The sequence below is a fragment of the Pristiophorus japonicus genome, chromosome 6 (assembly GCF_044704955.1).
Source record: "Pristiophorus japonicus isolate sPriJap1 chromosome 6, sPriJap1.hap1, whole genome shotgun sequence".
Taxonomy (NCBI): domain Eukaryota; kingdom Metazoa; phylum Chordata; class Chondrichthyes; family Pristiophoridae; genus Pristiophorus; species Pristiophorus japonicus.
The window spans coordinates 169,325,244-169,352,043 of NC_091982.1; the positions used below are offsets into that span (position 1 = coordinate 169,325,244).

Below are 26,800 nucleotides of genomic sequence, written 5' to 3' on the forward strand. Positions count from 1 at the left end.
ACGGGCGGAGCTCGCTGCTGAGGCACGCCGGGATCTGTAGTTTTGACTGGGGGGGATGACGGCTCGTGCCTTCATTTTAATGCTTCCCTGAGAACCACAACTCCCAGAAGACAAGCTGCGATCTTTACAAAAAACGCATTGCGCATGTACGATTCAACACGCCCGCAATCGAGCCTGCTGTATTTGAACCCGCCTTCCTCGATTTCATTGGCTGAGATCGTTGCTAGCGTCGCGGCTGAGAAACCGATTGGTTGCCTGGGGTGCCAATCAACCGACGCGCCGCAGCTCTCGGGTGAGTTTGACTCGCCGGGAGCCTGAAACTCCTTTGAGGATCATGGCGGTGGGGTTAATGGTGTTGTCGTGTTCCCGGCTACTGACAGGCGGGTGGCGACTCAGCAAATATATTTCACCTGTTTCTGCGGCGACCAGAGCTACCGAGCAGCCCAGGCAATGGTGTTCAGTTAGTAACTTGACCGTGCAGGAGAGAATCGAGAGGAAGTCTCAAAGGGCGATGCTGGGAGGAGGTCAGCACAGGATAGATGCCCAGCACAAGCGGGTACGTTTGATTATCACCCGTGGCAGTGTTTTACCGGCTTGAAACTATTAGACAATAAAGACATCAGTTCAACTTTTATCTTCTGTGTAATTGTCACTGTTATTTAATCTGTGAACCTCCCCATCACGAGGAGCAGCGATCCGTTTCCAATCTGGTAAGAGTCCTGGTCCCACCGGCTGGCCAGCAGGGTCACGAATCCCGGTTAGAATCATTGTAATTTACGGTACAGAAGGAGGCGATTCGGCCCATTGTATCTGTGCCAGCCGAAAAAGAGCAATCCCACTTTTCTGCTCTCTTTTTTCCCATGGCCTTGCAGGTTACGGCATTTCAAGTGCATCGCAAGTACTTCTAAAATGCAATGAGGGGTTTCTCTACAAACCTTCCAGGCAGTGAGGTCCAGATACCCACCACCTTCTGGATGAAAAAAAGTTCTCAACTTTTCTCTAATCCTTCTACCAATTGCTTTTAAAGCCCCTGATTTTGCTCTCTCTAAGAGAAATAGGTCCTTCCTAGTCACTCTATCTAGGCCCATCATAATTGTATACACCTCAATCCAGTCTCCCCTCAGCTCTCCTCTGTGCCAAAGGAAACAACCCCTGCCTATCCAGTCATTCCTCATAGCTAGCATTCTCGAGTCCTGGCAACATCCTCGTAAATCTCTGTACCCTCTCTAGTGCAATCACAAGGTGGTTGTTAAACTAGTTTGAATTCTCTTTATTACAACTAGAGCAATTGTTTACTGTAACTTATGTACATATATTAAATTCACACATTTCAAATTCAAAACGGAAATACAAGTTTAAAAAAATTGTTTTGTAAAGGCAGTAAGGTAACTAACGAGAACGTGCTATCATGCTGAGCGTTTATTTGCTTCTGGTTGCTCCTAATACTGACTCCGATAATGTCAATTCATACAAGACCGGCATTCCTTGCAAAAAGTAAGGATGCAGTCTCCTGCAATTGGGAAAAAATGGGTTGGGTGGTACTTTATATTTCTTTTCACACTGCAGTTTTCTATTGTGTGTCTGTATTGACATATAATAAATACATTTAAGCATCTATTCATTATTAACGCTATGGATTTAAAAAAAAATGGGTGCTATGTTCAGTCACTGTTTTTCATTGTACCTGTAATAAAAACAGAAAACGCTGGAAATACTCAGCAGGTCAGGCAGTATCTGTGGAGAGAGAAACAGAGTTAATGTTTCAGGTCAATGATCCTTTGTCTGAACCATTGGTTGTGTATGATGTAGCTAATTTTAAAGAACCACAGCTTGGCAAAAAATTTCCACATCTGCATGATTCAAAAATAGCACTTTTCTTAGTTCTGTAATGTAGAATCTAATAGTTTTTAAGCAACTACAAGTTACTTTTGGCTGCTTTATGAAGGATACTCAATGGCAAATCATTTGCTATTTAAAGTTTGTGAGCGAGGAAGAATTGAATGACAAAGTGGAAAATGAAGTGAAAATTAGAAAACAAATTGTAAGAGTTATTAAGGTAAATTAAGTTTTTGGGAGGATATATTTGGTAAATATTGAGGAACAGTTGTAAAATAGCCTGTTTTATGGTACTTGTAGGAATTGTAACTTATTGGAGCACTTAAACACTTATAAATGTTTGGAATAATAGGCCAAGCAGGTCGAGAGAAAAAATATTAGGAATATTCAAAATGTAGTTTGAGCTAAGGTGGGAAGAGTTAGGATAGCATTGAGATAAGTTTCGATGAGCCAAATAGCATATTCTCATCTTTTGACTTTTCTTTTGTTTGACGTAACAGGATCTGATGAATGCAACCAAGAATGTTTAGATTTAAAAAAAAAAATGAATTCAAATTTTTCTATTGCCATGGTGGGATTTGAACTTGCAGTCTATGAATTATTTCTTTTCAGCTTTGGATTACTGGTCCAGTAACATAAGCACCACATTACTGTACCCATAGTTAGTAAAACCACATTTGGATGATTTCACTTTGTCAATACTCCCCCTGCACTATGTGCTGTGTCAGAATGTATTTACTTTGACAGCTGTAATTATAAAGGGGGTTTATGTGAAATTAAAACAAGGCGCAGTAAATATCAGCAAGGTTTAAACGCAAACTTTTTTCATATTGTTTTTACATCTGTCGGTGCTTCAAACTTCAGTTAACTTTTCATTATACTGCAGTGATGTTCGTAATCCAAAAGCAATGCTGCTGATCCTTGAAATTATAACCGTATATAGATTGCTTTCAAGTTGTGATATTTCACAGTGCTGCAGTTTAATGACTCTTACAGTACCTGTAATATACTTTTTAATGCAACTGTTCAGAAAAGCTCTGTCAATTGGTTATGTAAGTTCTCTGCTCTCACTGCTGAAATAAACAGGTTTAAATAAACATTGAAAATACAAACACCAGGAGTAGCATTACTGTAATATTGGGGTCAAGTTTCGGCCTGAGTTGCTCCTATTTTTTTTTGAGCAACTGGTTTAGAATGGAATATCTTAAAAATTGCAATTCTCGGCATTTAGTTTGCTCCAGTTCCAGTCAGTTAGAACAGTTTTATTTTGGAACAGATTTTTTTTCCGCAAAGGGGGCGTGTCCGGCCACTTACGCCTGTTTTGAAAGTTTAGACAATGAAAACTTACTCCAAACTAACTTAGAATGGAGTAAGTGTAGATTTTTGTACGCTCAGAAAAATCTTGCCTATACTTTACAAATCAGGCATAGGTTACAAATCAGGTGTAGGGGGGTGGGGGAAGGGAAGTAATTCAATTCTACAAGCATTCAACAGTCTTGCTTATACAAATAAAGAGCCATCCTGAATTAAAAAAATTATAAACAAAGCAAATACAAAATATTCAATGTTCCTTCGAGCTGCAGTGCTTCAGGCAGGCCTTCCTTCCATGTCGGAGACAGGGGCGGCACGGCACGGTGTCAGTGACTCGACGGCAGTCGAAGAAACAGCAAGCAGCCTTCAAGCTGTGAGGGAAGCTGAGGCCATTCAGCCACGGGATAGGGGCGGCGGCAGTGGCTGACGGCGGCCGAAGACATAGCAAGCAGCCTTCCAGGGGACAAGGAGAGGCAGCCAGATAGCCAGTTTGAAACTTAAATTTGTAATTGCAGAATGGGTGCTGCATTGTCAACGCCACAGATTATGCAATGGTTTGCCAGCAATTCACTGCATAGGAGAGAATTGACTAGAGCTCACCGCACCAGGAACGTCATAGCCCGTAGGCTGATGGGCAGGAGACCTTACCCACATCGGCAATGTCAAGCCAGGTGCTCGTACCTGGACATGAGCGAGGCTGATTGTGTCAAAAGGCTGCGTTTCCGCAGTGAAGTTGTTGTTGAGATCTGTGATATGCTGAGAGCAGATTTGCAGCCCAGAAGCAGAACGCCAACTGCCTTGTCTGTTGAAGTGAAGGTAACAGCTGCACTTGCCTTCTATGCCTCGGGATCATTTCAGGCCACAACTGGAGATGTGTGCGCCATCTCTCAACGTGCAATACACGCCTGCGTTTACCAGATCATGGCTGCACTGTATGCACGGAGGAATGACTTCATCAATTTCCCAATGACCGCAAAAGCGATCCATGTGGGCTTCTTCAGGATTGCTGGCTTCCCAAAGGTACGGGGTTGCATTGATTGTACCCACATAGCCTTGCGAGCACCTGTGGAGGATTCCAAGCAGTACAGGAATAGAAAAGGTTTCCACTCCATCAATGTGCAGCTCATGTGTGACGACAAGCAACGTATCATGCCAGTCGATGCGAGATACCCTGGCAGCACCCATGATGCGTTCATCCTACGCGACAGCATTATATCTGACATGTTTGAGCAGCAGCCAGAAGGGCAGAGCTGGCTACTGGGAGACAAAGGGTACGGCCTGACCACCTGGCTCATGACGCCCCTACGCGTGACATGGACGGAAGCTGACCGTCAATACAATGGCACACATTGCGACGCGCAGCATCATTGAGAAGACCATTGGCATATTGAAACAGCGTTTCCGTTGCCTGGACCATTCTGGAGGCCACTTGCAATACTCTCCTCAGATTGTCGGTCACTTTGGAGGGGGTACAGAGATGATTCACTAGGCTGATTCCGGAGATGAGGGGGTCACATGATGATAGATTGAGTAGACTGGGTCTTTACTCGTTGGAGTTCAGAAGGATAAGAGGGTGATCTTATAGAAACATTTAAAATAATGAAAAGGATAGGCAAGATAGAGGCAGAGAGGTTGTTTCCACTGGTCGGGGAGACTAGAACTAAGGGGCACAGCCTCAAAATACGGGGGAGCCAATTTAAAACCGAGTTGAGAAGGAATTTCTTCTCCCAGAGGGTTGTGAATCTGTGGAATTCTCTGCCCAAGGAAGGAGTTGAGGCTAGCTCATTGAATGTATTCAAGTCACAGATAGATTTTTAACCAATAAGGGAATTAAGGGTTATGGGGAGCTGAGTCCACGGCCAGATCAACCATGATCTTGTTGAATGGCGGAGCAGGCTCGAGGGGCTAGATGGCCTACTCCTGTTCCCAATTCTTATGTTCTTATGTTCTTATGTTCACTGTTGTGTGCTGCATGCTCCATAACTTCGCCATCATGAGGCAGCAGGAGCTGGTAGTCGAACCAGAAGACCCACGTGAGGGTCCAGTGCCTGATGATAGTATTTTGGAAGAGTAGGATGAGGATGATGATGACGATGATGACGATCAGGAAAGCATGCAAGTGCCTGATGCCGGAGCACGAGGTCGGAGGAGGGCCGTCCATCGTGCTCCTTTAACGATTGCACAAGCCCTGCGCCAGCAGCTCATCCGTGAACGCTTCAATTACTGATGCCTAAGGGCTTTGTGACCACTGTTGTGCATGGATATGTTTATTCTTTGGAGTTGTTCCTACGTTGTGTTGTTTTAATGAAAAAATATTTTATTGAAAAGTTAATGTCACTAATAAAATATTTGTTGTATCAAACTTTACTTTTTAATATGACTCTTGAAGATCACTTATAAACTTGTAAAGTTACAAAATAATTTCAATGTGAAAAATCTTGCACTCTTAAGATCACTTAGACTTCAGGATCACTTTTTAGGTGCAACATTAAATAAGATACAAAATGTGAGACCATTTACACTATAAGATCACTTAAAAACTCTAAGATCACTTATAAGTTGTAAATTTACAAAACTTACAAAACAATTTCAATTTGAAAAACGCTACTACAGCTACATCAAGAACAAGAACAAAAGCAGCAAAGAAAGGCTGCAACCATGTCTCATCCATATCTCAGTGAATGTTCACTTCTTCATGGGGGTGTCATTTGATTGGTGGGGCTGTGTGCCCTTATTGCAGCAGCTATCTCCATGAGGGCTCGTGCCGTCGATTGCACTCCCTCGGACATTCCCTCCCTAAGTTCCCGTGTCATTACTGCTATTTCTCCCGTCAGGACCGTCAGCTCTTCACCCACTGCATTGACGCTACCGATGAGTGATCGGTTAAGCTCATTGGTCTCCATACCCAATGCCACAACCTGAGCCGCATCTGTTGCACGCTGCATCTCAGGAGAGCATGTCTCCAATCTTCTCCTCCTTTGCCTGGATCTGCCTCATGGCACCACTACACAGGGAGGCGCAGGCAGGGACGGCGGGTCGCTCGGTGTTCCAAACGGCACCACTACACAGTGGGGCGCGGGCTGGGACGGTGGGACGCTCGGTGTTACAGACGCCAGTACTAGGGAGAGAGGTGCGGGCTGGGATGGTGGGTGAATGGGTGTAAATTGCTCCATTATATCACCAGCACCACTGGGACCCGCAACGTCGGAATCAAAACCATGGAAGGTGGAACCAGAACCTATGCGAGTGGGAGGTGCAGGCTCGGACGATGGTGCACTGGCTGTAAACTTCTGCATTACACCAGCAGCACCACTGGGACCCGCAACATTGGAATCAAAACCATGGAAGGTGGAACCAGAACCTATGCAAGAGGTTGAAACTCTGATGCCTCTTAATGGGGGCTTATAAACATTAATTTAGATGCTCTCCCCGTAGACATTTCAGTCATCGCCGCCGTCATCCAGTCTGGATCGTCCGCATTTGGTTGTACTGGTTCTTGTTCTGTATCTTCAGGATCCTCAGGGTTGGCATCAGCATCATCATCATCATGTTCTGCCAAATACATCAGAACAGTCAAATGTTTAACAGCAAGGGAGGGGGCAGGATGGGTGGCATGAGTACTCTCACACATAGCAGGCCAGGCAGCAGGTTGATTTGAAGGGCCACGGTGCATTTTCAGGACTTGCCCTCTTCCTTGCGTGCGGGCCCAGCTTGTGCTATACCGATTGCTTTTCTCCATGTACGACTCATCATAGCAGCTACCCTTTGTTCCAAGGGTGTCAGTGGATGCAGATTGGGCGTGCCTCCTCCTGTTCGAGTTGCTTCCCTTTTGTGGGCCAATTTCTTCAAAGAGTAAAATATAACTTTACTGAGTGCGTCTTTCTGCAGGGTGGGACATACAGATAATCACATTACAATTACGATTACATTAAAAAATGAAAATATTACTTATACTAACTACTTGACCAAGGTCGTGCCATTTCTTTTTACACTGGCTTCCAGATCTCATGGTATGCACTACTGCGCAGTAATCTTCTGCAACTTGGTTCCAACGTTTCTTCATTTCTTTAGGTGGCACTTTTATGCGACCTCTGTTGCTGGTATTTAGCTCCTGCCATCTCTGCTCAATGACGTTGACTAATATCTCCACTTCCTCATGCAAGTAATTCTTTGTTCTTGGTGGACGTTGTTCCATTGCTGTATTGTATTGACACTCTTATTTTTCAAAACACACAGTCCTTATTTTGCATGCACCTATGCAGCACATGTTCTGGAAGTTTAGCAGTGAAAAGCAGCACTCACTGATTTCAGCAGGTGATTTATTCAACAGTGCTGGTAAAAGCACTCTTTCAGACACCAAAAAATCTCCAAAATTCAATCCCATGCCTTTCCAGAGGTCCATGAGACAAATCAGCACTTTTCTTCAAGTTCCTTTAAAAATGGCCGAGTGCCAATGTTTATGGGCTACTGCGCGTGCTCCAACGCGCATGCGCAGGGCTGCCGACACGACGTTCTCTCATTTGATTTAGCCCCCCCCACTGCACTTGCAGAATTGGCGCGACTCTGTAGTTCCGCCCCCCCCCGCTGATGTCTGTGCGCCGTGTCGAGCTCCGAGGGACCAGCAGGGAGCCCGAGAATTGCAAGGTACATTTTTGTCGCGCTTTTAGGTGCGAAAAACGGGCGTCCATGTCGGGACTGTGCCGTTCTAGGCGTGGCCCAAAACTTGGCCCTATTAACACTAAATTATTAAATCAAACACCAAAACAATATAATTTACAAAATGATCTTATTCATTTCATTCTCTTCCTATTTTCTAATAAAATCAACTGTAACGCTTTCTACTTATTCAAACTCCTTTTTACTTTTAACTTGAAAGTAATTTACATACTTTTAGATTGTTTGCCTCACTGTCACTTTGATTTTCCACCAATGCAACTTCCCAATGAAAAGCAAACCTGAAGAATGTACCCAAGCAAAAAATGTAGTTGAAATTGGCAGCTTATCAATGCTGGGACAAGCAAACCTTGGGTGAGTGTGCAGTACTTTAAAAGTTTAACAATTCAGTTTGTGCATAGCTTTTTAGCCTGTGAACCACTAACATAAAAAGGTATATTTTTGTGGCAGTAAAGGTAAATAACTTTCCATACAAGGATTTAAATAGTTTTTATATATAGTATAATAGTCATTTCTCATCTTCTCTGATTCATAACACCTTGTATTTCCTCTCTGTATCTATTTAACTATTTATTATTAATGCATAGAAACTCTTTAATGAATAATGAATTTCCTATAATATTCGGTTGAATGCTTAACAATTGAATAGACCATATTACAGGGACATTTTTCAAACACTGACATTACAACTCGGGTAATTAATATTCCAACAGTTTTTGAAGTTTTCACAGCACACCCTCTCTTCAATGTAGCCAACCAGACCATCTTTACTTTGATGTGTGAATCAATCACTGTAACAAAGTAGGAGAGGTGTGACAATCATTTCATAATGTGCATATTGCTTTTATCATCATCCACTAACAATTTCTCCACTTGGGTACATGTGTGTTTAGTGATTCTTCCCTCTTATCCTTTTTTGCAATGTTGTGTATGTTCCTAGGAGAGAGTTTGTGTGCTGTTGCTGGTCAGCTTCTGTTATCTTCGTGCTGAAGATTCCTTGCAGAAATGTCAAATTGTTTACATTTTTAGGTGGCTAAAGAAAAATAAAGTTGCAAATGAGAAATGGAGAAAACACGCACAACATTTGAAGTGGATAGTATAAGGAGTTTTAAGAGGGAATTAGATATTTTTCTGGAGAGGGAGCGTTTGGTGGATACGGTGAGAGGGTGGGTAGATGGCATTGAATCAGTGAAAAGGGAATAGTTTAATGGATCGACTGGCCTTTTCCTGTTCACTTCTCATTTACAGTAATGGAAATAAATAAGAGAACTAGCAATGGTGTGCTAATAAAAATGAGTTTATGGGAGAGTAATGGAGGGCTATGTGAAGCAATGAAATATTACAGCACACCTGATAATTTCCAGTAGATAGTTTGTATTTCATGTTGATAAATGTACGGTTGAGATCAGACTGCACTGTGATGTCACTGGAACTATTCCACAATTCAAGTATCAATTTGGTTGTTTTTCTACACCCTTTATTTTAAATGGCAAAGACATTTTGGGGATCTTGGGTGTATGACAATGTACTTAGTATTGCTCTGATATGTAAGCCACATGTATTTGGGTCTTTGCAGTGGCCTGAACACTCAGTCCATGGACTCAGCAGTGAGAGTCCAACCGCTGAGCCAAGGGTCACACCTGAAAGTGTGAAATTAGAATTCAAAAATGGAGCTGCCATGGGTAACAAAATAGTGGAGCTGGTTTGATGGGCCGAATACTGCTGTTCCTAAAACTTTAATTACCCAATAAATTAAATCCTTTTGGGTTCTTTTTTCTTTTGAGAATAGAATGGGGAGAGGAAGAACTAGAGGTGCATAAGATTTAAGATAATGAAAGATGTAGATAATAAAAATAACATATAAACAGGCTGTAGACTGAGTGCAGAAATGGGACTGGGGCTTAAAATAAACAAATGTTAAGTAGATATTTTTTGTTCCACTCTTCCTTATATTCTCCTTATTGTATGATCTTGTATATTATGTTCATATAGTGTACACAAAACATATTGCAATCAAAAATGTAAGATCTGCATCTTACTGTGTGAAGACCCTGGGGTTAACCATTGTCCCATTGTTTTATTGTGGCGTGCACTGATGTTTTGTACTGTTGATCTGTTTCTTGCATTGTTTATAAAAGTTGTTTTCTGTAGGGAATGTTCTTGAGTCCTTTCTTGCATCTTCGTAGGTCCATTTTCATTTATGATTTGGCAAAATATTTTCCAGAAATTTTCCACTGTACAAAATAATCCCCACAATATTCACCAGCAACTGGAAATCCAAGTGCGGTGTCATCCTGACATTTGTCTGATGTGATCACTTGTCGGTTGAGTTTTTATTCTACTTTACAAAGCACTTTAAATTTCCATGCCTCGGAGCTAATCTGATTCTCTTAAACATTTTATTAAAATTCCCCATTGTTTTCGGTTCATGATACTCTTAGTGTCCTTGTATTACCATATGTTCTTACATTGACTTTGTGTCCTGACATTATCATTTGTCCTTGTATGTGAAGTCCTTATCTCCTTTTATGTGTTGCTTTGTTCTTGTGCCTTTTGTTTTCTGTTTTACAAGATACAGTGTGGTTCATGCTCACGATTTTGAGCACACAAATCATGGGCTGAAGTTAAATAACTCCCAGATGTATTTGACTTTTTTTAAATGCAATGGTGAAAATTTTCATCATTGTTTTTCTAACTTTCCATTGAGGTCCATTGGACTGGAATCAGACTCTACTTAAATACATGATTCTTTTAATATCTGGAGACAAGTGTACCAAATGTAGATGTCTTTGTAACTTTGAACTGGTCTTTCCTGGGAGCACTGTGTTTTGCAGAAATTGTAGTGGGATCCCAAGGGACAAGCTACAGATTTACAATGGGTCTACTAAACAGAACCATGATTTCGCAAGTGATGAGTGATCTCTTGTTGGCGCATTCAAGTCAAAGCAGGTCTCTTCTAGTCATTCTTTAGAAGTGGATGCATTGGAGCTGTTTCCAATGTCAATCTTGCGTTGTGTGAAAGTATTTGTAAGAACATCAAACTTCCAAAACTGATTTCCAATTGAGATGATACATTTAATCTAACCAGACTAACAGCTTAGAATACTTTGGTAGTGCACTCCTTGAGAATGTTAGTGTCAACAATCTTGAAGTTACAATTGATTTGGCTGTATCCCAGGTTAATTGGATTGAATGTTCAGTGGTAAAGGTAGATGCAAACCTGTATGAGTAGCCATGTGGACTAATTCATCCAAGTTGTTGTCATTCCTACCAAATGTTTATGGCTGAACAAAGTTCTGGAACTCAGCTGTCAATTTGTCAGCAATACAAATTTAATACTTGTGTGCTTTTTCAACATTACTGTGTTTTTATTTTGCCTCGGTTGTTTTGAGCGAGACAGCAAGTTTATAGATTACTATTGCTGAATTTGGTTGTGCAACTTTTCTCAAACCAACCCACTTTCACCTTGTTGTGAGTCATCGGTTTCCTTTTTTAGTACAGCGGGGTGATATGCATTCTGCCACAAATCCACCTTCTTTACCAGTTTGCAGCAGATTTAGCTTCAGATGCTTGCCTTTCTTTGAGAGTACATTAAGGTCAAGGAACTATCTTTTATTTTAAGTAATGGATCTCCTGTGGCGTTGCTTAGTTCACATGCCAGACACGAGACTCCCAAAGCAAGCGCTCTACTCGGAGCTCCTTCACGGCAAACGAGCCAAAGGTGGGCAGCGGAAACGTTACAAGGATACCCTCAAAGCCTCCCTGATAAAGTGCAACATCCCCATCACAGACCTAATCCATGTCCGGACTGGGGTCGAGCAGGGCTGCGTCATTGCCCCAACCCTTTTCTTAATCTTCCTCGCTGCCATGCTCCACCTCACAAGTCGACAAGTTCCCCGCTGGAGTGGAACTAAACTACCGAACCAGTGGGAACCTGTTCAACCTTCGCCGTCTCCAGGCCAGGTCCAAGATCACCCCAACCTATGTCGTTGAGCTTCTATACGCGGACGACGCCTGCGTCTGCGCGCACACAGAGGCTGAACTCCAGGACAAAGTCAATGTATTTGCTGAGGCATACGAAAGCATAAGCCTTATGCTAAACATCAGTAAGACAAAGATCCTCCACTAGCCTGTCCTCGCCGCACATCACTGCCCCCCAGTCATCAAGATCCACAACACGGCCCTGGACAACGTGGACCACTTCCCTTATCTCGGGAGCCTCCTATCAACAAGAGCAGTCATTGACGATGAGATTCAACACCGCCTCCAGTGCACCAGTGCAGCCTTCGGCCGCCTGAGGAAAAGAGAGTGTTTGAAGACCAGGCCCTCAAAATTGTCACCAAGCTCATGGTCTACAGGGCTGCAGTAATACTCGCCCTCCTGTATGGCTCAGAAACATGGATCATGTACAGTAGACACCAAGTCGCTGGAGAAGTACCGCCAACGATGTCTCCGCAAGATCCTGCAAATCCCCTGGGAGGACAGATGCACCAACGTTAGCGTCCTCGACCAACATCCTCAGCATTGAAGCACTGACCACACTTGATCAGCTCCGCTGGGCAGGCCACATAGTTCCCCCTGATTCCCACTGACTTCAATTTTACTCGGGCTCCTTGATGCCACACTCCGTCAAATGCTGCTTTGATATTAAGGGCAGTCACTCTCGCCACACCTCTGGAATTCAGCTATTTTGCCCACGTTTGGACCAAGGTTGTAGTGAGGTCTGGAGCCGAGCGGTCCTGGCGGAACCCAAAGGGGCATCAATGAGCAGGTTATTGATGAGTAAGTGACACTTGATAGCACTGTTGACGACACTTTCATCACTTTGCTGATAATTGAAAGTAGACTGATGGAGTAGTAATTGGCCAGGTTGGATTTGTCCTGCTTTTTGTGGACAGGACATACCTAGGTAGTTTTCCACATTGTCTGATAGATACCAGTGTTGTAGCTGTTGTGGAACTGCTTGGCTAGAGGCACGACTAGTTCTTGAGCACAAGTCTTCAGCATGACAACCTGGATGTTGTAGGGGCTCATAGCCTTTGCTGTATCCAGTATGCTCAGCCATTTCTTGATATCACATGGTGTGAATCGAATTGGCTAAAGACTGGCTGCTGTGATGGTGGGGACCTTGGGAGGAGGTCGATATGGATCATTTACTCAGCACTTCTGGCTGAAGATGGGTGCAAATGCTTCAGCCTTGTCTTTTGCACTCACGTGTTGAGGATGGGTAAATTTATGGCGCCTCCTCTTCCCATTAGTTGTTTAATGGTCCACCACCATTCACGACTGGATGTGGCAGGATCTTTGATCTGATCCGTTGGTTGTGGGATTGCTTAGCTCTGTCTATAGCATGCTGCTTCCACTGCTTAGCATGCATGTAGTTCTGTGTTGCAGCTTCCCCAGGTTGGCACTTCATTTTTAGGCGTGCCTGGTGCTACTTCTGGCATGCTCTTCTGTACTCCTCATTGAACTAGGATTGGTCCCCTGGCTTGATGATGGTAGAGTGAGGAATATGCCAGGATATGAGGTTACAGATAGTAGTAGAATACAGTTCTGCTGCTGCTGATGCCTCACAGTGCCTCATGGATGCCGTGTTCTGCATCTATCCCATTTAGCATGGTGGTAGTGCCACACAACACGGTGGATGGTGTCCTCAGGTTCTGGGGCTGAAAGAGATTAGAGATAGAAAGAGGCAAGGCCATGGAGGGATTTGACAACAAGATTGAGAATTTTGAAATCAAGGCCTTGCGTAACCGCGAGCCAGTGTAGGTCAGCGAGCACAGGGGTGATGGGTGAACGGGACTTGGTGCGAGTTAGGACATGGACAGCTGAGTTTTGGATCGCCTCCAAGTTTACTTGGGTAGAATGTGGGAGGCCAGCCAGGAGTGCATCGGAATAATCAAGTCTAGAGGTAACAAAGGCATGGATGAGGGTTTCAGCAGCAGATGAGCTGAGGCAAGGACGGAGATGGGCAATGTTACGGAAATAGGCGGTCTCATTAATGCTTAGTTTTCTAAACTCCAGAGTGAATAGACCCAATCTACTTGATCTTTCCACATAGGACAATCTCAGGGATCAATCTAGTGAACCTTCATTGAACCGCCTATAAGGCAAGTATATCCTTCCCCGATTAATGAGATCGAAACTGTGCACAGTACTTCAGGTGTGGTCTCACCAAAGCCGTGTGTGGTGGTAAGACTTCCTCATTCTTGTATTTGAACCCTCTTGCAATAAAAGCCAACATGCCATTCACCGTCCTAATTGCTTGCTGTACCTGCATGCTAACTTTGTGTTTCCTGTACGAAGATACCAAAATCTTTCCCGAACACCAACATTTAATAGTTTCTCACCATCTAAAAAAGATTGTTTCTTTTATTCTTCCTACCAAAGTGAGTAACCTCACATTTCCCCACATTATACTCCATCTGCCACCTTCTTGTGTCCTCCTCACAGCTTACTTTGCCACCGAACTTAGTGTCATCAGCAAACTTGGATCCTTTGCATTTGATCCTTTCATCTAAGTCATTAATATAGATTGTTAATCGCTGAGGCCCAAAAATTGATCCTTGCAGCACTTCACGAGTTACAGCCTGCCAACCAGCAAATGACCCGTTTATTTCTACTCTGTTTTCTGCCTGTTAACTAATCCTCTATCCATGCTAATATAATGCCCCCAACCCCATGAGCCCGAAGCAATCTTTTATGTGGCACCTTATCGAATGCCTTTTGGAAATTCAAATGTCATCATCATCATAGGCAATCCCTTGGGATCGAGGAAGACTTGTTTTCACTCTTAGCATAAGTTCTTAGGTGGCTGTACAGTCCAATACAAGAACCACAGTTTCTGACACAGGTGGGACAGATAGTCATTGAGGGAAAGGGTGGGCACGGAGCCTGGATTGCCGCACGCTCCTGCTGCCTGCGCTAGATTTCTGCATGCTCTCGGCGACGATACTCGAGGAGCTCAGCGCCCTCCCGAATGCACTTCCTCCACTTAGGGCGGTCTATGCCCAAGGACTCCCAGGTGTCAGTGGGGATGTCACAATTTATCAGGGAGGCTTTGAGGGTGTCCTTGTAACGTTTCCTTTGGCTCGTTTGCCGTGGACAAGTTCCGAGTAGAGCGCTTGCTTTGGGAGTCTCGTGTCTGGCATGCAAACTTTGTGGCCTGCGCCGCAGAGCTGATCAAGTGTGGTCAGTGCTTCAATGCTGGGGATGTTGGCCTGGACGAGGACGCTAATGTTTGTGCGTCTGTCCTCCCAGGGGATTTGCAGGATCTTGCGGAGACATCGCTGGTGGTATTTCTCCAGCGACTTGAGGTGTCTACTGTACATGGTCCACGTCTCTGAGCCATACAGGAGGGCGGGTATTACTATGGCCCTGTAGACCATGAGCTTGGTGACAGTTTTGAGGGACTGATCTTCAAACACACTTTTTTTCCTCGGGTGGCCGAAGACTGCACTGGTGCGCTGGAGGCAGTGTTGGATCTCGTCATCAATGCCTGCTCTTGTTGATGGGAGGCTCCCGAGATAGGGGAAGTGGTCCACGTTGTCCAGGGCCACGCCGTGGATCTTGACACCACTGGTTTCCCATTATCTACCCTGCTAGTTACATCCTCAAAAAACTCATAGTTTTGTTAAATACAATTTCCCTTTCATAAAATCATGTTGACTCTACCTAATCGCATTGTGATTTTCTAAGTGCCCTGTTACCACTTCCTTAATAATGGATTCCAGCATTTCCTGACTACTGATGTCAGGCTAACTAGTCTGTAGTTCCCTGTGTTCTCTCTCCCTCCTTCCTTCAATAGCAAGATTGCATTTGCTATTTTCCAATCCGCTGGGATCGATCTAGATTTGGAAGATTACAACCAATGCATCTGTTATCTCTTAGCTTTTAGTCCCATTAATTTCTCGTAATTTTTCTCTACTGATATTAATTGCTTTAAGTTCCTCACTCTTCTTAGTCCCTTGGTTTCCCACTATTTTTGGTATGCTTTTTGTATCTTTGACTGAAGACAGAAATATTTGTTTAAAGTCTCTGTCATTTCCTTATTCCCCATTATAATTTCACCTGTCTCAGCCTCTAAGGGACCAACGCTTACTTTTACTGCTCTCTTCCTTCTTGCATACTTGTAGAATCTCTTACAATCTGTTTTTATATTTCTTGCTAGTTTACTCATTCTATTTTCTCCTTTTTTCTCAATTTGTTGGTCATCCTTTTCCAAATCCTCAGGCTTACTACTGTTCTTCGCAAGATTATAAACCTCTTTTAATCTAATACTAGCCTTAACTTTTTTAATTAGCCACAGATAGATCACTTTACCCGTGGAGTTTTTATTTTTCAATGGAATATAAATTTGTTGAGCATTTTGGAATTAAAAACAAATGTTCTCCCTGCCTATAAATCCTTACTACTTGTGATGTTTTTTATCATACTTCTGTGCTAAAGTTTTCTGTTTATAAATTCCTGTTTCCACAATTATAATGGACACGTTGTATTTCAATTTAGTTGCACTAAGTTCTCAGTTGCAGTGCAGTTAATCTATGTTCTAAGCAGTGTTCCCTGTCGGGTACATGACCACTGCTCCAAGGAACCCATGCAGGCTGCTTGCTGGCATTTCAGTGTAAAAACTGTGCATGCTCGGTATTTTGAATGGTCTGTGAAGCCCCTTGAAGGGGTCACACAAGACCAAAAAAAAATTACAGGTTCTATCCAACACTACTCTTGTTTCCCAAGTTGCTGTAACTTTGCTATTTAGCAATGACTAATAGAAAATCAAAAATATTTATATATAAAAATGAGGACAGAATTTATGTTTTTAAAATGGAAATAAAATTACATCTACATGACCTAGTCCAGTAATCGCCTGCCCTTTAACTTGGGTCTTAACTCCCCCAATAGGAGATTGGTTGATTCATTTGTAAATAAAATGGGGCGAGCACCCCATCCCTAACATTTTCCTCTCCAAAGTTCTTGAACGTGTTGTCGCTTCCGAAATCCATGCCCATCTTTCCTGGAACTGTGTTTGAATCCCTTCAATCCGGTTTCTATCCTTGCCACAGTACCGAAACGGTTCTCATCATAGTCACAAATGACATCCTTTGTGACTGTGACAAAGGTAAACTATTCCTCCTCGTCCTTCTCGACTGGTCTGCAGCCTTTGAGACGGTTGACCACTCCATCCTCCTCCAACGCCTCTCCACCACCGTCCAGGTGGGCGGGACTGCACTCGTCTGGTTCCATTCTTATCTAATCGTAGCCAGAAAATCAATGGCTTCTCTTCCCATTCCTGCATCATTACCTCCAGTGTCCCCCAAGGATCTATCCTTGGCCCCCCTCCTATTTTTCATCCAAATGCTGTCCCTCGGCGACATCATCCAAAAACAAGGCATCAGTTTCCACATGTACGCTGATGACACCCAGCTCTACCTCACCACTACAAGTGCAAGTTTCACTTTAGATATACTGTGCTTCATTTGCTAAATAAATAGTCCCTTGAATCTAGTAACTAACTTTGATTTTCCTGACAGTTACTTCAATAAAGTTCATGCTTTACCTTCTTTTAATGTTTTTATACAAAACAAATCCAGTGTTCCTAATCACATGCTGGGGAGCAGACAGGTTTTGCAAATAGCGTATTCTGGCTATAAATGACCAGTTTTGCTGTAAAATCATTAAAATAAATCTCTAGGTGCAGATGGCTTGCAGAGAATTTTAGGAGTTTATTATCTTGTGGATCCTTTTCATTCAACTCAAGTTTTGGGTTTCTTATATGGAGACAAACTTTCAGTGGAACACATTACAGACAAAATACTACTGTTATAATTTCATATTTTTTTTGTTCATTTGTGTCTTTATTGTGTAATAAATCTTATTTCCAGTATGAAGCTGTTCATCTTAGTGAGAAACTAAGATAACAATTGAAGGCACTTTCAAAAAGAATTTGGAGCAACTTCATTGGTTTCCTCTTATGCCCCTTACTATTGGTAGCCCTTTGTTGACTGCCTATTTTTGATTGATGATATTTGTTCCTGCTTGCTAATTGCTTATTAGCATGTGCCCTTCCCCTTGCAGTTGTGGTTTGTTGTTTTATGAACATTTAAGCCATTGGAGTGTAGGTGTAAAGTACTGCTTATCGGGTGTGAAACACAAGAGACGCGCACACTTCATCTAACAGAAATCATCACTGTGCCCTTTCTATAGGCCCAAGTTTCCACATGATTTGCGCCTGATTTTTAGGAGCAACTGGTGGAGAACGGACTATCTTAGAAATCGCAATTCTCCACATTTTTTTTTCTGCAGTTCTAGTCAGGTAGAACAGTTCTACTTTGGAACAGAATTTTTTCTTCAACAGGGGGCGTGTCCGGCCACTGACGCCTGATTTCAAAGTTTCCACAGTGAAAACGTACTCCAAACTAACTTAGAATGGAGCAAGTGAAGATTTTTGTACAACTGAAAAAACCTGTTCTACACATTAAAAAAAATCAGGCGCAGGTTACAAATTAGGTGTCCAGAATGAGGTGGGTGGGAGGAAGGGAAGTCATTAAATTCTATAATAAATCCTTATTTATACTTATACAAATAAATCCAACCTGAATAAACATTTATAAGCAAAGAAAAGATTAAATAAACCATCTTCCTACCTGTGTGAAAGTGCTTCAGGCAGGCCTTTCGGGACCGAAGGCTGAACGGGCCGGCCCGAGACTTCGGGCAGGGCCCGTCCCCAGCACCAGATTTACAGGTAGGTGGCGTTGGGTCGGGTCGGGAGGTTCGGTTCGGGTCGGAGAGAGGGAGAGGGAGAGGGAGAGGGAGAGGGAGAGGGAGAGGGGGAGGGTCAGGTCGGATCCAGTCCGGGGGAGCGGGAGTCGAGTCGGGTCGGGTCCAGTCGGAGGGGGGGCGGGCGGAGCGGGAGTCGGGAGCGCGGGTCGGGTCCAGTTGGGGTGGGAGGAGAGGAGCGGGAGCAGGAGTCGGGTCCAGTCGGGGGGCGGAGCGGGAACAGGGGTCGGGTCCAATCCGGAGGGGGAGCGGAGGTCGGGTCCGGGGGGGGGGGGGGGGGAAGCGGGTGTCGGGTCTGGTTGGGGGGGTGGGAAGCAGGAGCTGGCCGTGGGAGGAGCCTTATTCACGCAGTCCCAGTGAGGCCATTCGGCCAGGGCTAGGGGCTGCGTGCTTCGGGCCCCTCCCACACAGTTTTGGGCGCCTGGAGCTACTGCACTTGCGTGCCCACTGTAGCGCGCATGTGCAGAGGTCCCGGCACTGTTTTCAGCGCAGGGACCTGGCTCCGCCCCCCCCCCCCCCACCCACAGCTCGTGCTGCGCTGAGGGCCAGAGGACCTGCAGGGAGGTGGAGAATACCGAGAATTTTTTTAGGCGCACTTTGTGGCGCGAAAACGGGCGTCCAGGTCTTTTATTTTCAATGCCCCATGTTTACAATCTAGAATAGCATTTGCCATTGTATGCCCTTTTCTGTGAGCACTCCCAACGTTTTAATGATTTGTGATTGCACTTGGGTACAGAAGAGATTTACGAGGATGTTACCTGGACTGGAGAATTTTAGCTGAGGAAAGATTGTATAGGCTGGGGTTGTTTTCTTTGGAACAGAGGAAGCTGAGGGGGGAGAAAATTAAGGGTTTAGATAGAGTGGACAGGAAGGACCTATTTCCCTCAGCTGAGACATCAATAACCAGGGGGCATAGATTTAAAGTAATTGATCGAAGGATTCGAGTGGAGTTGAGAACTTTTTTCATCCAGAGGGTGGTGGGGGTCTGGAACTTACTGCCTGAAAGGGTGGTAGAAGCAGAAACCGTCAACGTGTTTAAAAAGTACTTGGATATGCACTGCAGGACTACGGACCAAGAGCTGGAAAGTGGGATTAGGCTGGATAGCTCTGCTTCAGCCGCCACAGACACGATGGGCCGAATGGCTTCCTTCTGTGCTGTAAATTTCAAAGTTGGTGTAGTTACATCCTTACTGTTTCAGTGACTTTTTCTGCATGCCTTCCGCCCGCCGCCCCCCCCCCCCCCCCAACACACAACTTTCGTGACTATGCTTTTAGTATTTCAGGCTCCACGCTCTCCACCTTTCCACCGTCCTCTCCTTTAAAGTCTTCTTTAAAATCTGCCACTTTACCAAGCTTTTGGCCATCCTCCTAGTATCTGCTTCTTTGTTTTGGCATCCATTTTTGTCTGATTACGTCTTTGAAGCGCCTTGAGAAGTCTCTGTTAAAAGCACTTTATGAATGCAAGTTGTTGTTTAGCATGTTTATACTTGTATTCCATGTTTGAAACCCTCCAATCCAGTTTCCGCCCCTGCCACAGTACCGAAACGGCTCTCATCAAAGTCACAAATGACATCCTTTGTGACTGTGACAGAGGCAAACTATTCTCCTCGTCCTTCTTGACTTGTCTGCAGCCTTAGACATAATTCACCACTCCATCCTTCTCCATCGTTGTTGAGCTGGGTGGGACTGCACTCACCTGGTTCCATTCTTATCTATCTAATCCTAGCCAGAGAATCATCTGCAACGGCTTCTCTTTTCCGCGCCCCCACCCCCCACCGCTCACCGCTTTACCTGTGGAGGAACAGAGTTAAGCCACAGCTGTAGTACTGCAGCAGTTCTGGTCACATTACAGGAAGGATGTGATTGCAGTAGAAAGGGTGCAGAGGAGATTTACGAGGATGTTGCCAGGACTGGAAAACTTTAGCTATGTGGAAAGATTGGATAGGCTGGGGCTGTTTTCCTTAGAACAGAGGAGGCGGAGGGGAGATTTAATTGAGGTGTATAAAATTATGAGGGGCCTAGATAGAGTGTATAGGAAGGGTCAATAACCAGGGGGCATAGATTTAAAGTAGTTGGTAGAAGGATTAGAGGGGAGATAAGGAAATATTTCTTCATCCAGTCTGGAACTCACTGCCTGAAAAGGAGGTAGAGGCAGAAACGCTGATCACATTTACAAGGTACTTAGATGTGCACTTGACGAGTCGTAACCTACAGACCTACGGACTTAGTGCTGGAAGGTGGGATTAAGCTGGGTAACCTTTTTTGACTGGCACAGACACGATGGGCTGAATGGCCTCCTTCTGTGTCGTAATTTTCTATGATGCCCCTAAGGATTTATCCTTGGCCCCCTTCTGTTTCTCATCTACATGTTGCCCCTTGGCGATTATTATCTGAAAACACTGCGTCAGTTTCCACATGTATGCTGATGACACCCTGCTCTACCTCACTACCACTTCTCTCGACCCCTCCACGGTTTCTAAATGATCAGACTGCTTGTCCGACATCCAGTTCTGAATGAGCAGACATTTTCTTCAATTGAATATTGGGAAGACCGAAGCCATTGTTTTCGGTCCCCGCCACAAACTCTGTTCCCTAGCCACTGACTCCATCCATCTCCCCAACTTCTGTGAGGCTGAATCATTCAGTTCACAATCTTGGTGTCATATTTGATCCCAAAATGAGCTTGCGACCACATATCCGCAGCATAACTAAGACTACCTATTTCCACCTCCATTACATCGCCTGTCTCCGCCCTTGCCTCAGCTCATCCGCTGTTGAAGCCCTCATCCATGCCTTTAGACTTGACTATTCCAACGCACTCCTGGCTGGCCTCCCACATCCTACCCTGTGTAAACTTGAGATCATCCAAAACTCGACTGCGCATGTCCTAACTCGCACCAAGTCCCACTCACCCATCACCCCTGTGCTCATTGACTTGCATTGACTCCGGGTTAAGCAATGCCTCGATTTCAAAAATCTCATCCTTGTTTTCAAATCCCTCCATGGCCTCGTCCCTCCCTATGTCTAATCTTCCAACCCGCTCCTCTAATTCTGCCTTCTTGAGTAGTCCTGATTATAATTGCTTAACCATTGGTGGCCATGCTTGGTTGTCTAGGCCCCAAGCTCTGAAACTCCCTTGTATCGGTCTTCACGGTAGAAGACATTATAAGCATCCCAATAATCAAGGGGCTATAGGGAGGGAGGGAACTTAAAACAAATCATTATCACTTGAGAAAAAGTACTAGGCAAATTAATGGGACTAAAGGTGGACAAGTCCCCTGGACCTGATGGCCTGCATCCTGGGATCTTAAAAGAAATGGCTGCAGAGATAGTAGATGCATTGGTTGTAATCTACCAACATTCCCTGGATTCTGGAGCGATCTCAGTGGATTGGAAAACTGCAAATGTATTGCCTCCTATTTAAGAAAGGAGGGAGACAGAAAGCAGGAAACTATAGACCAGTTAGCCTAACATCTCTTGTTGAGAAAATGCTGGAGTCCATTATTAAGGAAATTGTAGCAGTACATTTAGAAAATCATAATACAGTCAAGCAGCATCAGCATGGCTTTTTGAAAGGGAAATCATGTTTGACAATTTGCTGGAGTTCTTTGAGGATATAACGAGCAGGATGGATAAGGGAGAACCAGCAGATGTAGTACATTTGGATTTCCAGAAAGCATTCGATAAGGTGCCACATAAAAGTTTACTGTGCAAGATAAGAGCTCACGGAATTGGGGGTAATATGCATGGCTAGAAGATTGGCTAACAAGCAGAAAAGAGATATTCGGGATGAATGGGTTATTTTGAAGTTGGTAAACTGTAACTAGTGGGGGTGCCACAGTGCTGTGGCCTCAACTATTTACAGTCTATAATTAATGACTTGGATGAAGGGACCGAGAGTAATGTAGAAAAAGTTGCGGATACAAAGATAGGTGGGAAAGCAAGTTGTGAAGAGGAGACAAAGAACCTGCAAAGGGATATAGATAGCCTAAGTGAGTGGGCAAAAATTTGGCAGATGGAGTATAATGTGGGAAAATGTGAGGTTATCTGCTTTAAAAATAATAAAGCAAATTATTATTTAAATGGAGAGATTACAAAAATGCTGTAGTACAGAGGGACCTGGGGGTCCTTGTACATGAAACACAAAATGTTAGCATGCCAGTATAGCAAGTAATTAGGAAGGCAAATGGAATGTTGGTCTTTATTGCAAGGGGAATAGAGTATAAAAGTAGGGAAGTCTTGCTCCAACTGTAAAGGGTGTTGGTGAGACTATACGTAGAGTACTGCATACAGTTTTGGTCTCATTTAAGGAAGGATATACTTGCATTGGAGACAGTTCAGAGAAGGTTCACTAGGTTGATTCCTGAGAAGAATGGGTTGTCTTATGAAGAAAGGTTGGGCCTATATGCATTGCCGTTTAGAAGAATGTGAGGTGATCTTATTGAAACGTATAAGATTATGAGGGGGCTTGACAGGGTAGATGCAGAGAGGATGTTTCACCTTCTGGGGGAATCTAGAACTAGGGGGCATAGTTTCAGAATAAGGGTTCGTCCATTTAAAACAGAAATGAGGAATTTCTTCTCTGAGGGTCGTGAATCTTTGGAATTCTCTGCTCCAGAGAGCTGTGGAGGCTGGGTCATTGAGTATATTTAAGATGGAGATAGACAGATTTTTGAACGACAAGGGAGTCTAGGCCTAGGAGCGGAGTTAAGGCCAAGATCAGATCAGCCATGATCTTATTGAATGGCGGAGCAGGCTTGAGGGGCCAAATGGCCTGCTGCTCCTATTTATGTTCTTATGTAAACCGCTCCGCTTCTCTTATCTCTCGTCATCCTTCAAGGCGCTCCTTAAAACCTACCTCTTTGGCCAAGCTTTTGGTCACCTGCCCTAATTTCTCTTTGTGCGGCTCAGTGTCAAATTTTTTATCTCATAAAACTCATGTGAAGTGTCTTGGGACGTTTCACTACGTTAAAGGTGCTATATAAATAGAAATTGTTGTTGTCGTATTGTTATCCAAAGCCATGTAATTCATAAAACATACTAATAATTCTGTAAGTTTTACTGTTCAATTGTCTAGTTAAATTAGATGGGCAGTTTTCGGAATACATGAAGGTTAGAAAGAAAGACTTGCATTTAGATAGTGCCTTTCACGACCACTGGACGTCTCAAAGCGTTTTACAACCAATAAAGTACTTTTGGAGTGTGATCGCTGTGGGAAACGTGGCAACCAATTTGTGCATAGCAAGCTCTCACAAACAACAATGTGATGATGACCAGATCATCTGTTTTTGTAATGCTGATTTGAGGGATAAATATTGGCCAGGACACCGAAGAGAACTACCCTGCTCTTCAAACTAGTGCTGCCATAGGATCTTTTACGTCCACCTGAGATTAATGTCTCATCTGAAAGATAGATACAGTAGTTCATGAAACTGTTGCAGACACTTCTGTGGAGGAAGGGCTTCAGGAGTAGCATTTAGTTGCCAATAGTACCGAATGTGAGCTGATAAACTGTACCTTTTCTGTTTAGGAAGCTTGGGAAAAATATTACAAATATTACAGTACTTTTAAAAAGGCTTCAAAGTGGATCTTAAGACATGCCAAATTCTTTGTAGCTTCTATATATACAACAAACACATGTAACTTTTTGTTGCTCATTAAAAGCCCATTGGATACAGTAGTTCTTTCTTTTCTTTTCCTCTTCCCCTTTTTTGCATTCCTGGAAATAGTCATGACTTTAATTAATCTAGACGAATGACTGTCATTGATATCTATGTTTGTGTCTACCTAGGGAAAGCTGACTGCCAGGGAACGTGTCCAGCTGCTCCTGGATTCTGACTCCTTTGTAGAATATGACAAGTTTGTGGAACATAGATGTTCGGATTTTGGTATGGGCACAGAAGACAATAAGGTAACATCAGGGTGTGTGGATATGGCATGGCCTTTTTTATAGCAGAAACAACAGTCCAGCCATAAATTTTGGTTTTAAACAGTCTTCTTGCTAACATTAAGTAGCGTCCTCTTCCCCACCTGGCCACTTGGGTGATGCCAATTACAGATTCGGTCCAAAAGAAGCAGTGGCTATAGCTTCAAACTGGCCTGAAGGTTGTCCACGAGCTGCCTGGCCCCAGGAAAACTTCAAACTGGCCTGAAGATGCAGATTTTTCACAGTCCTGTCTTCAGAGCATCAGAAAAATTGAGGATTTAAAAAAAAAAAAATCACATTCATGGCAAGAATATAATTTTCTTCTTCAAAAAAAATTTGAATACCTTGAACAAAAAAGTACTCCTGCCCCTCCTCCAACTCCCTCCAGACTTTCTTTCTGCTTTAAGTTAATGTAAACCTGTTGATTCAGGCTTTATTTTTAAAATTCCATTTGTTATCTCCTTGGAGAGCAAGAGGGAACTGCACTTATGAAAAGTGCTGAAACAATCCCCTTCTAAAATGTCGCTTTGGCAAATGAATTCGAACATAAGAAATAGGAGTCAGCCATTTGGCCCCTTGAGCCTGCTCCACCAATTAATAAGATCACGGCTGATCTGATCCTGGCCTCAACTCCACTTCCCTGCCCGCTCTCCATAACCCCTGACTCCCTTACCATTCAAAAATCTGTCTATCTCCACCGCAAATATATTCAATGACCAGTCTCCATAGCTCCCTGGAGTAGAGAATTCCAAAGATTCACGACCCTCAGAGAAGAAATTCCTCCTCATTTCCGTTTTAAATGGGCGACCTCTTATTCTGACACTATGCCCCCTAGTTCTAGATTCCCCCATGAGGAGAAACATCCTCTCTACATCTACCCTGTCAAGCCCCCTCAGAACCTTATATGTTTCAATAAGATCACCTCTCATTCTTCTAAACTCCAATGAGTATAGGCCCAACCTGCTCAACCTTTCTTCATATGACAACCCCTTCATCTGAGGAATCAACCTCGTGAACGTTCTCTGAACTGCCTCCAATGCAAGTATATTCTTCCTTAAATAAGGAGACCAAAACTGTATGCAGAACTCCAGATGTGGTCTTCCCAACACCCTGTACGGTTGGAGCACGATATCCCTGCTTTTATACTCGATCCCCCTTGCAATAAAGGCCAACATTCCATTTACCTTCCTAATTACTTGCTGTACTTGCATGCTAACATTTTGTGTTTCATGTAGATCCCTCTGTACTGCAGCATTTTGTAATCTCTCCCCATTTAAATAGTAATTTGCTTTTTTATTTTTCCTACCAAAGTGGATAACCTCACATTTCCCACATTATACTCCATCTTCCAAATTTTTGCCCACTCACTGAGCCTATCTATATCCCTTTGTAGATTCTTTACAGCATCCTCACAACTTGCTTTCCCACCTATCTTTGTATCATCAGCAAATTTGGCTACGTTACACTCGGTCACTTCAGAAAAATCATTTAATATAAATTGTAAATAGTTGAGGCCCCAGCACTGATCCCTGTGGCACCCCACTAGTTATAATTTGGCAACCTGAAAATGACCCATTTATCCCGATACTCTGTTTTCTGTTAGTTAGCCAATCCTCTCTCCACGCGAATATATTACTCCAAACCCGTGAGCTCTTATCTTGTGCAGTAACCTTTTATGTGGCACCTTATCAAAGACTTTCTGGAAATCCAAATACATGACAGCTACTGGTTCCCCCTTTATCCACCCTGCTCGTTACATCCTCAAAGAATGCCAGCAAATTTGTCAAACATGATTTCCCTTTCATAAACCCATGCTTACTCTGCTTGACTGCATTTTGATTTTCTAAATGTCCTGCTACTACTTCCTTAATGATGGATTCCAGCATTTTTGCAATGACAGATGTTAGGCTAACCGGTCTATATTTTCCTGCTTTCTGTCTGCCTCCTTTTTTAAATAGGAGCAATACTTTGCGGTTTTCCAACCCACGGACTTTTGGTAGATTACAACCAATGCATCTACTATCTCTGCAGCCATCAGGTCCAGGAGACATGTCCACCTTTAGTCCCATTAGTTTGCCTAGTACTTTATCTCTAGTGATAGTGATTGTTTTAATGCCCCCACTACTAGCTCCTTGATTATCAGTGATTGGGATGTTTTTAGTGTCTTCTACCGTGAAGACCGATACAAAATATTTGTTCAAAGTCTCCGCCATTTCCTTGTTACCCATTATTAATTCCCCAGTCTCATCCTCTAAGGGACCAACATTTACTTTAGCT

General features: G+C 43.6%; 1 protein-coding gene across 1 annotated transcript in view; it reads left to right on the forward strand.

Moving 5' to 3' along the window:
- The first annotated feature begins 278 nt into the window (after positions 1-278).
- pccb (propionyl-CoA carboxylase subunit beta) overlaps positions 279-26,800 on the forward strand; it is an 83,273-nt gene continuing 56,751 nt past the window's right edge. The window contains exons 1-2 of the mRNA XM_070883372.1: positions 279-556; positions 24,389-24,508. Coding sequence (XP_070739473.1) covers positions 335-556; positions 24,389-24,508 — 342 coding nt within the window. The 5' untranslated portion in view covers positions 279-334. The remainder of the gene's footprint in view (positions 557-24,388; positions 24,509-26,800) is intronic.